A 16,027-nucleotide genomic window follows, 5' to 3' on the forward strand; every position below is an offset into this window, starting at 1 on the left:
GAATAAATATTATTTAAATATTTATTCATTTATTCATATACACACACACCTTGTGAAGGTATATATACATATGTGTGTGTCAAAATTATTCAATTGCATGCTTTCAGTATGTGCAATTTATTGTATACCAATTACACACTGATACACCTATTAGAATGATCCAACAATAATCAATGTATTTATTAGATGAATAAGCACTCATTTTTCTATGTTTTTTTTTCTATGTTTAAATCAGAAGACTAGGGATCCCTGGGTGGCGCTGCGGTTTAGCGCCTGCCTTTGGCCCAGGGCGCGATCCTGGAGACCCGGGATCGAATCCCACTTCGGGCTCCCGGTGCATGGAGCCTGCTTCTCCCTCTGCCTGTGTCTCTGCCTCTCTCTCTCTCTCTCTGTGTGTGACTATCATAAATAAATAAAAATTAAAAAAAAAAAAAAATAAAAAAATAAATCAGAAGACTAAAATGTTACCTTACCACAGAAGGAAATTAACATTTAGTGGATATCCACTATATTCAGGCATTATGTTAGCTACTTTACACATGCTAACCTAATTAGTATCATTATCTTAAGGCTTTTAATTGAAAAAAGGGGGTATGGAGGGGGGAGAGGATAACAAAACTTTTGAGACTAGACAAGGCTTTATCTTTTAAAAACTCTAACTTCCAGTTCCTACAAATAAAATATATAGCAGTATCAATAAACACAGCAGATTTAAATCTAAGTCCTTCAGAGTCAAGTTCTATAAATTCAGCTGAAACATCTCACGTGTCCCATGGGAACACATGCCAGGAAAAAGATTTAGACTGGATGATTAAATTATGTTTTCATATATTTGGATGCACTGAATTCTCTATAAATCCCCTAACTTAACGGCAATTTGTGTTAAGGGTTAAAAATATAGTTCAAATGGGACCAATCAAAAAAATAAAAATCCTGTATAACTAGCAATGCCCACTTTGCAAACTAGTTTACTCATAGTGTTTTTATGTAAAACCTGCACCTACTTCCTTAAAGGATTTGAAATGGCTCTTTCATCCTCAAAATAAGGTACCTGATTGGTGGACCTCTAAGAGGCCTTATAGCTTTTGTCACTCTAATTTCTCCCACTCCTTTTCTTAGGAATTACATTAACCATATTTCAAACAAAATAACTGTAACCACCTAAAGATACAGAAAATTTTCTTCACTTAATATAGCAGAAACAAGTACAACATTTGTTTTGGGGTTTTGTTTCAAGTTTTAATTTAAATTCTACTTAGTTAACACATACTATTAGTTTCTGGAGTAGAATTTAGTGATTTATCATTTACGTATAACACCCAGTGCTCAGCACAAATGCCCTCCTAATATCCATCACTTATTTAGCCCATTCCCCCAGCCACCTCCCCTCCCCACTCAGTTTGTTCTCCATTGTTAAGAGTCTCTTTTATGATTTGCCTCCCTTTCTTTTCTTTTCACTGTGCACCTGTTTTGTGTCTTAAATTCCACATGAGTGAAACCATATGGTATTGGTCTTTCTCTGATGGACTTATTTTGCTTGGAATACACACTAGCTCCATTCACATTGCTGCAAGTGGCAAGACTTCATTCTTTTTATGGCTGAGTAATAGTCCACTGTGTATTATCTGTTTATCAGTCGATGAACTTTGGGGTCTTTCCATAGCAAGAACGTTTGGAGATCCATCTTTCATTCCATATTTTGACAAGGTTTCTAACTCTCAACACTACAGACATTCAGAGCTAGAATACTGTTGTGATGTATTATTCTGTGCAATGTAAGATATTTAGCAGCATTTCTGCAACCCACTAAATGCCAGTAGCCTCTCCCCTTATTTGTGACAACCAAAAGTGTCTCCAGACACTGCCAAAATTGTCCCTAGCTGAGAACTACTGGTCTAAAACGACTAAAGTGTAAAGAGACCAACCAAAAAAACACTCGTTTCTTTTTTGGAGAGAGAGAGTAAGAGCGGGCATGTGCGAGCCAGCAGAGAGCGGCACAGGGACAATTCCAAGCAGGCTCCATACTCAGTGGAGCTCAACATGAGGCTTAATCCCATGACCGTAAGTTCATGACCTGAGCTATTATTAACAGTCAGATGCCTAACTGACTGAGTCACCCAAGCACCCCCCAAAAAACACTAACTATAAAGAACACACACGTTTACTGGGGAGGCAGGAGGAACAGGTGAAGAGAATTAAGAATACATTTACCTTGATGAGCACTGAGTAATATATGGAACTGGTGAATATATTGTACACCTGAAACTAGTATAACACTGTTAACTACTATGGAATTAAAATAAAATTGGGGCACCTAGGTGGCTCATTGGTTGAGTGTCTGCCTTTGGCTCAGGTCCTGATCCTCAGGTCCTAACATCCTGGCCCGCACTGGGCTCCCCATAGGGAGCCTCCTTCTCCCTGTACCTGTGTCTCTGCCTCTCGGTCTCTCATGAATAAATAAAATCTTTAATAAATTAAATTTTAAAAATAAATAAAAACTTAGCACGGAAGTGCTATAATCTCTCTGTATGGATCTCCTCCACTGACAGAGCAGGGAGTGTGTAAGTACAATATTCTGTATTTGAAGCTTAAGGATATTTTAAGTGTACACAGTATATGTTCCATTTTTTAAAAGCCCATAAATTAATAAAAACAAAAGGGGTTTTTAAAAATTATTTTGTTTTCAAAACAAGGAAGTTAGAGCCTACAAAATATCTAAATGTGTAGCTCTTATTTTAGACCATGTCACCCAAATGGAAAAAACTTTTATGCCCAAGAAGTACGTATTAACCACTCCTTGACCATTGTATAACTAAACAATATGGGAGTTAATATAGGAAATGTCAATACTCTATAGGAACTCAACTTATAGCTCTGCCTTTACTCAACCTACAGTTTGTCCCAAGTAGGTGTTAAATTCCATTAAGCCTCCAATTTTAAACTGCCATTATCTGTGAACATTTACATTCACACACTGACTCTCTCTGTTGCACCCTATCAACCAAACCTTTTCTTCAATGACTTAACTCTCAAGTAGAATGAAAATAAAAAGATCACAATCTCAACTATACTTTAGATTTCTACTTTCTTGAAAACAGGATCTCTTTTTATATCGCTAAAGTGGATTTAATTGCTTTCTTATTCCACAGGAATAAACACGACTTACCTGTGATAAAGATTTGCTGTCATAAATGTAGGAAGAGTAAAAAACAAACTGAAGACATGAAATCTGGGCTCCAGTTCTGGCTCTGAGTAGCTGGATGACCACCCAATATTCCCAAACTTCAGCTTTCTCATTTGTAAAATATGGAGTATAATAATATCTACTTCTACAGTTATTGTGAGGATTAATCATAATTCATGTGAAATCATTTTGTAAGCCGTACAAAATGTTGGTCTTATTGGTAGTATGAATAAAACAACAGAGAAACCCGCAGATCAAATACAGGACTTACTTATATCACTAGTTAAATGTCACTTTTCAGAAAAACACTCATTAAAGAGTTTAAGATAATAAACTCTGAACTAGGATTCAGGCATCTATCTGGGTTCTAAACTTAGTTCTGCCAGTAACTCTGTATCAATACAGCAAAGTAACTTTCCTTTTCACCTCAAATTCCATCTAAAAAGATCGAAGTATTGGACCGGATGTCCCATAAATATTATATATTATTACAGCCCTTGTCAGCCTATGAAATGATTAGCATACAAAAGTTTCGTTTAACACTTATTACCACAACTCAGTACCGTCTGGCCGGCCAGCCAAAGAGATATAGACGGCAACAGAGGGTAAGAAAAATTTAACTGAATAAAAATAGAACTGTATACAATTCTCGAAAAGCAAAGGAAACTATAAACTACTTTGTTTTCTGTAATTAATAATAATCTTCCTTCTGACAGTAATGATGAACTTTAACAGAAGGGCGGGGTTCTTGCCCGAAGATTTTTGGAAACCAGCCACTTCCCCAAGAGGTGTAACTGCTTCCTCGCCCTCAGCAGCCAAGAAACTTTAAAGATTAAGGTTTATATTGTTTGGCTTGGGGGGTTTGTCCCCCCCTCCAACTTGGACGGGGACGGCGGTAGTCACCTGACAAACATATTCTATAAACACCATTATCGACAACACCAAGCCTCCGGAAAGTCTAAAAAAAGATCTAAGTTTTTAGAGTAATGCTAGGATGTAAAAACGAGCTCGGACTCTTAACTCAAAATTAGATAACCCCGTGTTGGTGGTGATTCGGCTTTGCCAACCGCCAAGTTTTCCTTTCCCCAAATTACCCGCCCTCCCGCGTCTCTGCGGAGGCGACGCCTCGCCCTCTATTCCCGCACAGCGCCAGGGCGGGCGCGGAGCCCCCAGGGGCTCCCGGAGGAGGGAAGGCCTCTGGGCGCCACCACCCCTCGCTCCTCACCGATGACGATGCGCAGGTGCTTGAGACGGGTCAGCGCGTCCTTCTTGGTGTCCAGCACCTTCTGGGTAGACTTCTTCACGTCCCCGTGCGGCTTCTTGGAGAACATCCTGCCGCCGCCGCCACGGCCGACTCCGGCCCCCTCCCGGTCCGGCCCCGGCGGCGAAAAGTGGAGCGAGTGGGCGGGGAGGATTCTAGCGTCAGCAGCTCATTCACTCTCCAAGCTTGCGGGCCCCAGCGCGGCCGATTCCTCCCACATCCAGGCCAGGGCCGCCGCCTCCACCCGCCTCGCGCCGCGGCTGCAAGGCACCTTCGGTTCCGGCTCCAATATGGCGGATCTCCTCTCCCAGTCCCGCACCGAGCGAGGGAGACCCGGCAGGTCGGCCGCCGCCGTCTCCGCTGCCTCCTGAAGCCGCCGCTCGCAGCCACAGGCCGGGGCCCGGGACCCGGAGCCGCGGAGGTGGGGCTCTCGGCTGCAGCAGCACAACTCCTCTCCCTGAGGCCCCCTTAAGGTTAAAGCTTCTTTAGCAGCTTAGACACTGCATGCGCCGAAACGGAGACGTGTGCGGTGATGAGGTTTCACGACTCTGCCGTCGGTGGCGAATGGTCCCCGTGGCAACCGCCTTCTGACGCCAAGGCTTCTGACGTCATGCCAGCGTGAGATCATCCGCGGCATTACCCGTACCTTTCGTTTCCTGTGTGAGCTGCTAAAGGAGGAGCCGGAGAAAGTCGGGAAGGGAATTACCGCGCGCCATTGTAAGCGTTGTAAGGGACTCCTGGCCAAACTCCCGGAATGGTGTCGTATACGTTTTGTTTAAAAAAGGTCCTTCACCTCCACTGTTTACTATGTCATAGTAACTTAAAAAATAGTTCCAAAACATCAAAACAGACGTGCAATATATTTTAGATGCCAATTCTTTGAAGGCGTTGGATGTAACACCCCTTCATTTCCTAAGTTGAATTTTGTTTAAAGGATTTCTTTGGCTTTTGCAAAGTGATGATGGACAATTTATTGTAGAGATTTGTAGGATTGTAGTGCATCCTCTGGGTTAAAGTTATCTCGCAAACGAAAGAAAATAAAAGTATCTTGCACAAAGAAATGAAGCCCAAAAGCCTGCAGTAACACAGTGCAAAATTACAAGAGAAAAATCTGGAGGACTTTGAGGGTGAATTTTCTTAATATGTGGAGTTCACAAATCCAGGAGAAAATTGCTAAGGAGGACATAGAAACATTCATAGAGAACACAAAATATCACAGAAATGTATAATAACTAAAACGTGAAAATGTCGGCACCTGGGTGGCTCAGGCAGGTGAGAAGCTGACTCTTGATTTCCACTCAGGTCATGATCTCAAGGTCCCACTTTGGGCGCCCCAGTCAGCAAGGAGATGGCTTGGGTATTCTCTCCCTCTGCCACTTGCCCCATTCGTTCTCTCTCCCTCACTCTCTCTCCAAGTAAGTCTTTTTAAAAAAAGTGAAAATGTTCACGAATTAGTAATTTTTAAAAATCAGATTAAAACATTTGTAAGCAACTTTTAAACAGCTTTATGGGAGAGTTGATATACGACTAACTGCACCTTTTCAATGTGTAGAATTTGGTAAGTTCCATATTTGTATACACCCATGAAAACATCACCACAATCAAAATAGTGAACATATCTATCGTCCCCAAAACTTTCCTCTTGCCCCTTGATGATTCCTTCCTTTCTAGCTGATCTCTGGTTCCAGGTGACACTGATCTACTGTCACTTGGAGTTACCATCTTCTAGAGTTCCATATAGATGTAAACATTCAGAATACTTTTTTTTTTGTGGGGGGGGGGGGTCTGGCTTCTTTCACCCAATAAAGTTTACTTTTTAACAATGTAATGTCTTATCAGTCAAGTTAGTGAAATTTGCTTTTAGATTTGACATCTTACTCCTGGTGAGTGTGACAGAGATGCTCCTATTGCTCGCTGGGAAGAAGCATTACTTTCTATAAGCTTACTGGAAATTAAAATTTGGCATTATGTATCAAGACACTTAAAAACATTTATATACTTTGCTTCATTAGTTCCACTTTTAGAATTCTATTCTAAAAAAAATCACAGGGCAGTCCGGGTGGCTCAGCGGTTTAGCGCCGCCTTCAGCTCAGGGTGAGACCCTGGAGACCCGGGATCGAGTCCCACGTCGGGCTCCCTGCATGGAGCCTGCTTCTCCCTCTGCTTGCGTCTCTGCCTCTCTCTCTCTCTCTCTCTCTCTCTCTCTCTCTCTGTGTCTCTCATGAATAAATAAATTAAATCTTTTAAAAAAAATTAAAAAATCACAAATGGGTAAAATGGAAAAAAATATTAACACATGATTTACAACATTGAAAGATGGGAAGTTATATGAATGTCCATCAGAAAGGAGATGAAAATTACTAATATGAAGTTTTTTTAATGACATGGAAAATATTCAAGACAATATTAAGTGAAAAAACAGATACAAAACTGAAAATATATGTTATCAAAACTGAAAAAATTGTGGCTAAAACGTAATTAGAAAAAGATGAAAAAATACTCCAAAATTGTGATTATATCTGCGAATCATTACATTACATTCATTACAGGTGATTTTAGTTTTTGTCCTTATATTTTGCTTATATTTCCTTAAAAGCATATATTGATTTTACAATTAAAAAAATAAAAGTAGCTTTAAGGAAAATTAAGAAAATCTAATGTACCAATTATAAACTAACAAGACAAATTAAGATGTATATGTAGGAATAAAAACTCCTTGAAAAGAGGGCTTTTTTCAGAAAGTTGTCTTTATGTCCTACAATGGCACAGAATAAATATTTGTTGGTTTTTAAATTTTTACGTTTATATTATAAAATGTGTTCTTCTGATAGTTTGTTATCTGATCCCATGATTCTATTACTTATTTGGTTATTTTAGTTATCTCTGTCCTTGCCTGTAACCATGTCTTTTCTGAGATATTAATCTCAAATTCAAATATACTCAAAACTATTCAAATTCAGTACATACAAAACTGAAACTTGTCAGCTTTGTCCTCCTTTCTCCCAAAACTGATCTTCCTGCTTCATCGATATCTTTATTGATATCTTTATTGATAATACCACTATCAACCCCGTTTTTCAATCCAAAAACTCATATCACCTTAAATCTTCTTCTCTTTTGCCTCTCTTGTCCAGTTACTAAGATCTGATGATTCTACTTCCTAGATATTTCTTGATTTCCTGTTCTTTCCATTATCACAACCTTTGTTCAGGCTCAAGTTTTCACTATTTCTAGCTATGGGTGCTAGAAATGGCAGTGGTTTCCTCCCCACCTCCGTATCTTGGTAGGATTTGAGCATCCACTCAGTTTTAAGTAAATTTTAACAGTTAAACACACACACATACACACTCAGAAGTCTTATCTCATTGCCAATATTTTTTTAATATCTGTCTTAATATCAGGAAATGCATAGCACTTCAGGTCAAAGAATAAAATTCACAGAGGGACTTAACTTCAAAAAACCTGGTAACATGTCCAGATTTTATAACTTGAAGACTAGTCTCTTGCTCTTTTCAAACTTACTAAAGTTTAGAAAAATTATGTTTTAAAAAAGCAATTAGCTACCCTGATTATAGTGGATGAGGGTTGGTTTGCCTGCCTACTTTTGATAATCATACCCAGGTTTTCCTTTGGAAAGCCACCCCTCTCTTGGTCTCTTTGGATCTCATGCCCCATGGCCCCATTTAGACTTCAGTACTCAAGCACACCAGGCAAAGCAAGTGTGTTAGGAACCAGCACAAGACTAAGTCAGTCCAATAAACTCACTCCTACAACTATTGAGAAAGAGAAACTCTCTCTTTTCAGGATGAAGGCCTGGAACTGCTAGGAACCAACATGTGAAAAGAATCTACTGGGGATATCACCAATACTCCAAGAACAGAGGAAGGAGATAATCAGAAGAGACTGGGTTTTGCTAACATTGTTTGGGCATTTGGATTAAATTTGTCTGAAGTGCCGTGGTCTTTTCTATTTCACAGGCCAATAGTTTGTGTTAGGTTTCAGTTACCTGCAACAAGAAAAGTTTTGATTTATATATTTTATTTTTTAAAATTTTATTTATTTGTTTGTGAGACACACACAGAGAGAGAGGCAGAGACATAGGCAGAGGGAGAAGCAGGCTCCACGCAGGGAGCTTGATATGGGACTTGATCCCTGGACTCCAGGATCATGCCCAGAGCTTAGGGCAGATGCTCAACCGCTGAGCCATCCAGTGGTCCCTGATTTATATATTTTAAAGATATTTGGTAGTCTGAATAGGGGTTAGAAATTTTTAAAGGAAAAAAAAAAACTGCTTATAAACAACTTTGCAGCCCTCTTCTGAAACCTTCCCATGGCACTTACTTTTCTCTCTCTCAAGATACTCACCATACTCCATGCTGTAATCATTCTATGCTTCTTCTCCCCTATATTTGACTGTAATCTCTTCTTAAGATAGGTTTTGAGAAGACCTTGGATTGTGATCCATAATCCAAGGTTCCAGGAGTTTTCTCCCCTACCTGCTTCCCTCTCTATCTTCCTGCCTCTCTTTCTCTCTCTCTCTCTCTCTCTCTCTCTCTCTCTGCCTTCTCCAATGGTACCTCGCATGTGGCAGGCACTCAATACGTATTTATGGCAAGAATGAATCGATGCTGGGCACTCAGTAAGCATTTACTGAATTTATGCAAATAATAGAGTTGCTGTTTCTGCTGTCAATTCAGGAACAGTAACCTGTTTGGGATTTGGAGGTGGTCACCAGAGGAGCAGAGAAGATGGTAGGAGGACAAAGAAAGGAGAAACAATGCTTAACAGGGGCAGGCCAGAATGTAAGCAAAACTTTGCAGGTTTTGATTCATAGGAAATTAGTTCTATGGGTTTGTTGTTGTTGTTGTTGTTGTTTTATAGTTTAAGGTAGAATTTTTAAAATCTTTTATATTGATCTATTTCTCTTTTAAAAAAAGATTTTATTTATTTGAGAGAGAGAAAGAAAGAGGGAGAACAAGTGCGGGGAGAGGCAGAGGGAGAAGTAGACTCCCTGCTGAGCAAGGGGTGGAGGAATCGTGACTTGAGCCAAAGGCAGCCACTTAACTGCTTAACCCACTGAGCCACCCAGGTACCCTATGTTGATCTATTTCAACTAGAAAACTTGCTATTAGGGTCTTAAAATATCAGAATATTGTATATGGTTAGAGATAAGAACAAAGATGCAAAGAATAAGATAAAAGGAAAAGTAGGCTTTATTAAACATTTCAATGATTTATCCATGAAAATGAGCACAAATTGTGGTCACCAGAGAGGCAGAAATATAAACTTGGAGTTTACCGTTTGAACAATTTATTCTGTCCTTAATCTATTACTTAGAATATTTTCATGTGCTACTTATGTGTTTCTTTTATATAGTTTTTCCTATTTGCTATCTCATATTCCAATTTTTGGCTGCAAACAACTCGACATTAAAAAGACTTTTAAGCAGAGCTATTTATGTTTTCTACAAAATTAATCCCAGGTTCCTTTTCTATTACTTGTGTTCTTTTTTCCTTTTTAAACCTCTTTCCCTTATTTGCACCCCATATAAACATGGATATGTTATGCATGTTTTTCCTCTGCAAAAAAAATTCAGAATGTCCTATTACATTGGGACCCCTGGGTGACTTAGTGGTTGAGTGTCTGTTTGCCTTTGGCTCAGGTTGGGATCCTGGGATCCTGGGATCAAGTCCCACATCAGGCTCCCTATAGGGAGCCTGATCTCCCTCTACCTATGTCTCTGCCTCTCTCTCTCTGTGTTTCTCATGAATAAATAAATAAAATCTTAAAAAAAAAATTATGGGGGCACCTGGGTGGCTCAGTGGTTGAGTGTCTGCCTCTGGCGCAGGTCATGATCCCAGGGTCCTGAGATGGAGTCCTGCATCAGGCTCCAGGGGGAGCCTGCTTCTCCCTCTGCCCATGTCTCTGCCTCTCTTTCTGTGTCTCTCATGAATAAATAAATAAAAATCTTTTTAAAAAATAAATTTTTATAGTAATCAAATATTTCATCATACTTTGGACAGCCTATTGCTATGGGTGAGAATGTAGGAGCAAAACAGTTCTACAGGTAGTCTCACTTTTCATGAAATTATTTTATAGAGGAAAGTTTTCAAGAACACTTTTAATTTATATCACCCAGAGTTTTACTGATTTTTTTAAGCAAATCCAGATTCTTTGAGTGACCCATAAATGTAATAGGACTTCTTTTTTTCTTTTTAAATTCTGCAAAGAAGAGAGCTATAAGAAATTTTGCCAAAATTATGTTTATAAAAAACAATACCTTGAGGGTGCATGGATGGCTCAGTCAGTTGGGCCTCTGCCTTCCGCTCAGGTCATAATCTCAGGGTTCTGAGATAGAGCCCCACAAAGAGCTCCCTGCTCATCGGGGAGTCTGCTTCTCCCTTTCCGTTTATCCCTCCATCCTGCTTGTGCTCTCTCGCTCTCTGTCAAATAAATAAATAAAATATTTTTTAACAGAAGCTGTACTTTATTCAGTAGGAGCTTGTTTCAATGGCAATCTTAACCATTTGTTAAAAGTTTACAAAAATATATTCAGTTCCTACATGCAAGGCTTGTATGTTAGTATCATCAAAGTGGCAGATCTTGCTTGTTTTAAGGAAGCATTATGATAGAATGGGAAATCAGTGAATTATTTAAGTGGTATAGGTTCCAGTTCTAGCTCCTCTCAGCATCAGTTTTCTCATTAGTAAAACAAGATAACAGTTTTGTACGTTCAGGGTTTTGTTAAATTCAGGAAATAAGGACAGTGTTTGCAATCATTTGAAATTAGATTACTCTGAATTAGACATTCCACTTCAGGATTTACTTACTCTAGGGCCCTTGGCATATAGTTTAATCTCTCTGGGCCTCATTTTCCTTATATGTAAACTACATCCATAATTGTGATAATTAGGTGAGAAATGGTATTGAAAATTACTTCTATAATGGCTGACATACTGTATAAAATTTCTTTTCTTTCCTTCATACCTTTGTAATAGAGCAGTTTGTGTAATTGTTTAAAGATTTGCTCTCCCCCTAGACTACAAACTCCCTCAGGAGAGAGACCATATAGATTGTTTATTACTTTTTTAAAGGATTTTATCTATTTATTCGTGAGAAACACGGAGAGAGGTAGAGACATAGGCAGAGGGAGAAGCAGGCCCCCATGCGGGGAGCCTGATGTGGGACTCCATCCCAGGACTCTGGGATCACAACCTGAGCCAAAGGCAGACACTCAACCACTGAACCACCCAGGTGTCCCTAGATTGTGTTTAAAGCTATATCCCAATCTTCTTACAAAGTGCCCTTTATAAAACTGCTCAATAAATATTTGTTGAATGGAAGAATGAATGTTATGTTCCCATTTCTTTATCTTATACAGGCACTCAGTAAAAGTTTGGCAAATGAAATAATTTCAGAAAATAAAAAATGTAACATCAGTAGTAATCATTATATGTCTGGCATACCACAAAAAGGAAACCCATTGTAAAACACATTGGCATAAGTGTAATTTCAACATAGCGCGCCCAATCCACCACCACCTGATTTTCTTTTCCCAGTGATGTAAATACTAAAATCCTCTGAAAGTATAAGCTCTTGGGACGCTTGGGTGGCTCAGCGGTTGAGCGTCTGTCTTTGATACAGGGCGTGATCCTGAGGTCTGGGATCTAGTCCCACATCGGGCTCCCTGCAGGGAGCCTGCTTCTCCCTCTGCCTATGTCTCTGCCTGTCTCTCTCTCTTTGTGTCTCTCATGAAAAAATGATTTAAAAAAAAAAAAAAAAAAGAAAGTATAAGCTCTCCCCTCTGGAGACATATTTATTATGAAAAGAAAACCTCAGAAAATAATCTTTGAAACATTACTTGTGAAAACTAGAATTTAAAACTTAAGTTTAAAATCATGAGTATTCCAAGAAATATAGGTCATCATCAATCTCCCAAATGTGAACATGTTACATTACTATTTTTTATAAAGTCAAGTTAATTCAAGTTTCAGATTTTTAAAATTAATATATCAATTTTTAATAGATTTTATTTTTATAGATCAGTTTCAGGTTTTCAGCAAAACTGAGAAGAAGGTACAGAGATTTCCCATGTATTCCCTAGTCTCACACATACACAACCTTTCCCATCATAACATCTCCCACCAGAGTGGGACGTTTGCTACAACTGATGGACCTACATTGACATATTATTGTCATCCAAAGACCATAGTTCACCTCAGGGTTCACGTTTGGTGATATACTTTTTATGGATTTGGACAAATGTATAATGACATGTGCCCACTGTTATAGTATACGGAATGTTTTCACTGCCCTATAAATGCTCTATGTTCCACCCATTCATCTCTGCCCCTAACCACTGACAACCAGTGATCTTTTTACTCAATAGATTTATTTTTTTATAATTTTTAATTTGCAGGAAAATTGAACCAATGACATGAAGAGTTCCCATATGTCCAATTCTCACATAGTTTTCCCTACTATTAACATCTTATGTTAGTGTGGTATACTTATTATAATTAATAAATCCTAAAAGTAGGATTTTATTAAAATTAAATTTTCTGGGCAGCCCGGGTGGCTCAGCGGTTTAGCGCCACCGTTGGGCCAGGGTGTGATCCTAGAGACCCGGGATCAAGTCCCACGTCGGGCTCCCTGCATGGAGCCTGCTTCTCCCTCTGCCTGTGTCTCTGCGTCTCTCTCTCTCTCTCTCTGTGTCTCTCATGAATAAATAAATAAAATCTTTTTTAAAAAATAAATTAATGAAATTAAATTTTCTGCTCTGTGAAGACACTGTTAAGAGAATCAATATTTGTATGTTATTATCAACTAAATTCTATTTTCTTATTTTTTTAAATCTAATATCCTTTTTCCATTCTGTGATCTTATCCAGGATTTTCTTATTTTTCTTATTTTTTTTAAATCTAATATCCTTTTTCCCTTCTGTGATCTTATCCAGGATACCTTATTATGTTTAGCTATCCTTTCTCCTTAAGCTTCTCTTGGCAGTGATAGTTTCTCAAGTTTTTGTTGGTTTTGAAGTCTTTGAGAGTTTTGAGAAGTAGTCAGATTTATTGAAGGATGCCTCTCTACTGAAATTTGTCTGATGTTTTTCTCATGATTAGAGCAAGGTTATGGGTTTTAGGGAGAAAGATCATAGAGTTTAAGTGTCATTTTCATCACACCATATGAACAGTACGTACTATCAGCGTGAGTTATCACTATTAATATTGACCTTGATCACCTTGCTGAAGTATTGTTAGTCAGGTTGACAATTTTTTTTTTTTTTGGTTTACCTTTCCCATACCACACTTTTCAGAGGGAAATCACTATGTGCAGTCCTGATTTCTTAGCTGATTGCATTTTATTATACAAGCGTGTACATTTACTTCTATTACATTAGACATTGTATCTGTTTTTCATTACTTGTGAATCAAAAGGTCGAAATGCCAACTGTATTGCAATAAGAGTAAGAGGAGCTTTGCTTACCAAGTGAATCCTAACGAAACACAAATGGCAAGGATCTGAAGTTGGCAGTTAGAAAGTTAGGATCCAAAAGAAGTGATCAAGAGATAGACCAGCAGTTCTAAAAGCTTTTGATGTCAGGATCAGAATTATTGAGGACCACCAAAATGCTTTTGCTAATCTATTACACTATTAAAAATTAAAGCCAAGGAGTGGCACCTGGATGGCTCAGTCAGTTAAGTATCTGACTCTTGATTTTTGTCTCAGGTCATGATCCCAGGGTCATGGGATGGAGCCTCAGTAAGGCTCCCAGCCCCACCTCGGGCTCAGAGAGGAGTCTGCTTTTTCCTCCCTGCCATGCTTCCCCCACCTCCGCCCCGCAAAACCCTGTCCCACACTCTCTCTCTCAAATAAATAAATAAATAAATAAATAAATAAATAAATAAAATCTTTTTAAACATTTTTAAAAGGGGCGCCTGGGTGGTTCAGTCAGTTAAGCATCTGCCTCAGCTTAGACATGATCCCAGGGTCTTGGGATTGAGCCCTGTGTCAGGCTCCCTGCTCAGCAAGGGAATGTACTTCTCCCTCTCCCTCTGCCCCTTATGTGTTCACTCTCTCTCTCAAATAAATAATTAAAAAAAAATTTAAGCTAAGCAAACTATAAAACTCTGATGAAGAAATCAAAGATGTAAATAAATGGAGAGATCTTTTATATTCAAGGAATAGAGCATTACATTTTTTTAACATGTCAGTTCTTCCCAGCTTGATCTATAGACTCAATATGATACTAATCAAAATCCCAGTAAGCTACTTTGTAGATACTGAAACACTGATTCTAAAGTTTGTATGGAAAGGCAAAAGATCCAGTATAGCCAAAAAACAGTGAAGAATGTAGAACAAAGTTTCTACATCTTGATTCCAAAACTTACTGTACAACTACAGTAGTCAAGACAGCATGGTATTGGTGAAAGATTGGAGCAGAATAGAGAGCCTAGAAATAGAACCACATAAATATAATCAACTGATGTTTGACTAAGGAGCAAAGACAATTCAGCAGAGAAAGGATAATCTTTTCTTTTCTTTTCTTTTTTTTTAAAGATTATTTATTTGTAGAGAGCACGTGCGCATGCACTTCAGCAGAAGGAAAGGTAGAGGGAGAGGGAAAATCCTGGAGCAGACTCTTTCCTGAATGGGGAGTCTGATGTGGGGCTTGATCCCAGGACCCTGGGATCATCACCTAAGCTGAAATCAAGAGTCAGCTGTTCAACCGAGTGAGCCACCCAGGCACCCAGCAAAAAGGACAATCTTTTCAGCAAATGGTGCTGGAATGAATGGACATCCACATGCAAACTTGTGGATGTCCTTACACCTTTCACAAAAGTTAACTCAAAATGGAGCACACCTAAAGGTAAAATACAAAACTATAAAACTTCCAAAAGAAAACAGGAAAAAATCTAGGTGAGCTTTCACTTGGTGATGAGTTTTTATTTTATTTTTTGGTGATGAGTTTTAAGATATAGCACCAAAGCACAATCTATATAGGAAAAAAATTGACAAGTAGAATTTTATTAAAATTAAATTTTCTGCTCTGCGAAGACACTATTAAGAGAATCACAAACAAATCTATGGACTGGGAGAAAAATCTTTGCCAAATACATATCTGATAAAAGATTTGATTAATATACCACATACAAAGAACTCCTAAACCTCAACAATAAGAAAACAAATGACCCAATTAAAAAAATGGGCAAAAGACCAAACAGATATCTTACCAAAGAAGATATACAGATGGCATATAAGCATATGAAAAGATCACCAATATCATTCGTCATCAGGGAAAAATTAAAACAGCAGTGAGGTGTTACTGCACACATATTAGAATGACTAAAATTCAAAACACTGGCAACACCAAATGCAGGTGGGAATGCAGAGCACAGGAACTCTTACTCATTGCTATTGGCAATGTAAAATATACAGCCCACTTTGGAAGACAGTTTGGCAGTTTCTTGTAAAGTTAAATATAGTTTTACCATATGAACCAGCAATTGCACTCCAAGATATTCACCCAATTGATTCAAAGATAAGTCCTTACAAAAATCTGCATGCAAATGTTTACAGTA

The 16,027-nt window shown here is 38.6% G+C and overlaps 1 protein-coding gene across 13 annotated transcripts in view; it reads right to left on the reverse strand.

Moving 5' to 3' along the window:
* Positions 1-5,015, reverse strand: part of RALGAPA1 (Ral GTPase activating protein catalytic subunit alpha 1) — a 249,000-nt gene extending 243,985 nt beyond the window's left edge. For 5 of the 13 annotated variants that reach the window (XM_077909040.1, XM_077909039.1, XM_077909038.1 and 2 more), the window contains exon 1: positions 4,410-5,015. In XM_077909040.1, the coding sequence (XP_077765166.1) occupies positions 4,410-4,515 (106 nt within the window). In that variant the 5' untranslated portion in view covers positions 4,516-5,015. The remainder of the gene's footprint in view (positions 1-4,409) is intronic. The other 8 variants (XM_077909043.1, XM_077909037.1, XM_077909041.1 and 5 more) reach the window with 4 other exon arrangements.
* Between the last annotated feature and the right edge of the window lie 11,012 nt (positions 5,016-16,027).

Source organism: Canis aureus, chromosome 9 (genome assembly GCF_053574225.1).
Source record: "Canis aureus isolate CA01 chromosome 9, VMU_Caureus_v.1.0, whole genome shotgun sequence".
In the NCBI taxonomy this organism is placed as follows: domain Eukaryota; kingdom Metazoa; phylum Chordata; class Mammalia; order Carnivora; family Canidae; genus Canis; species Canis aureus.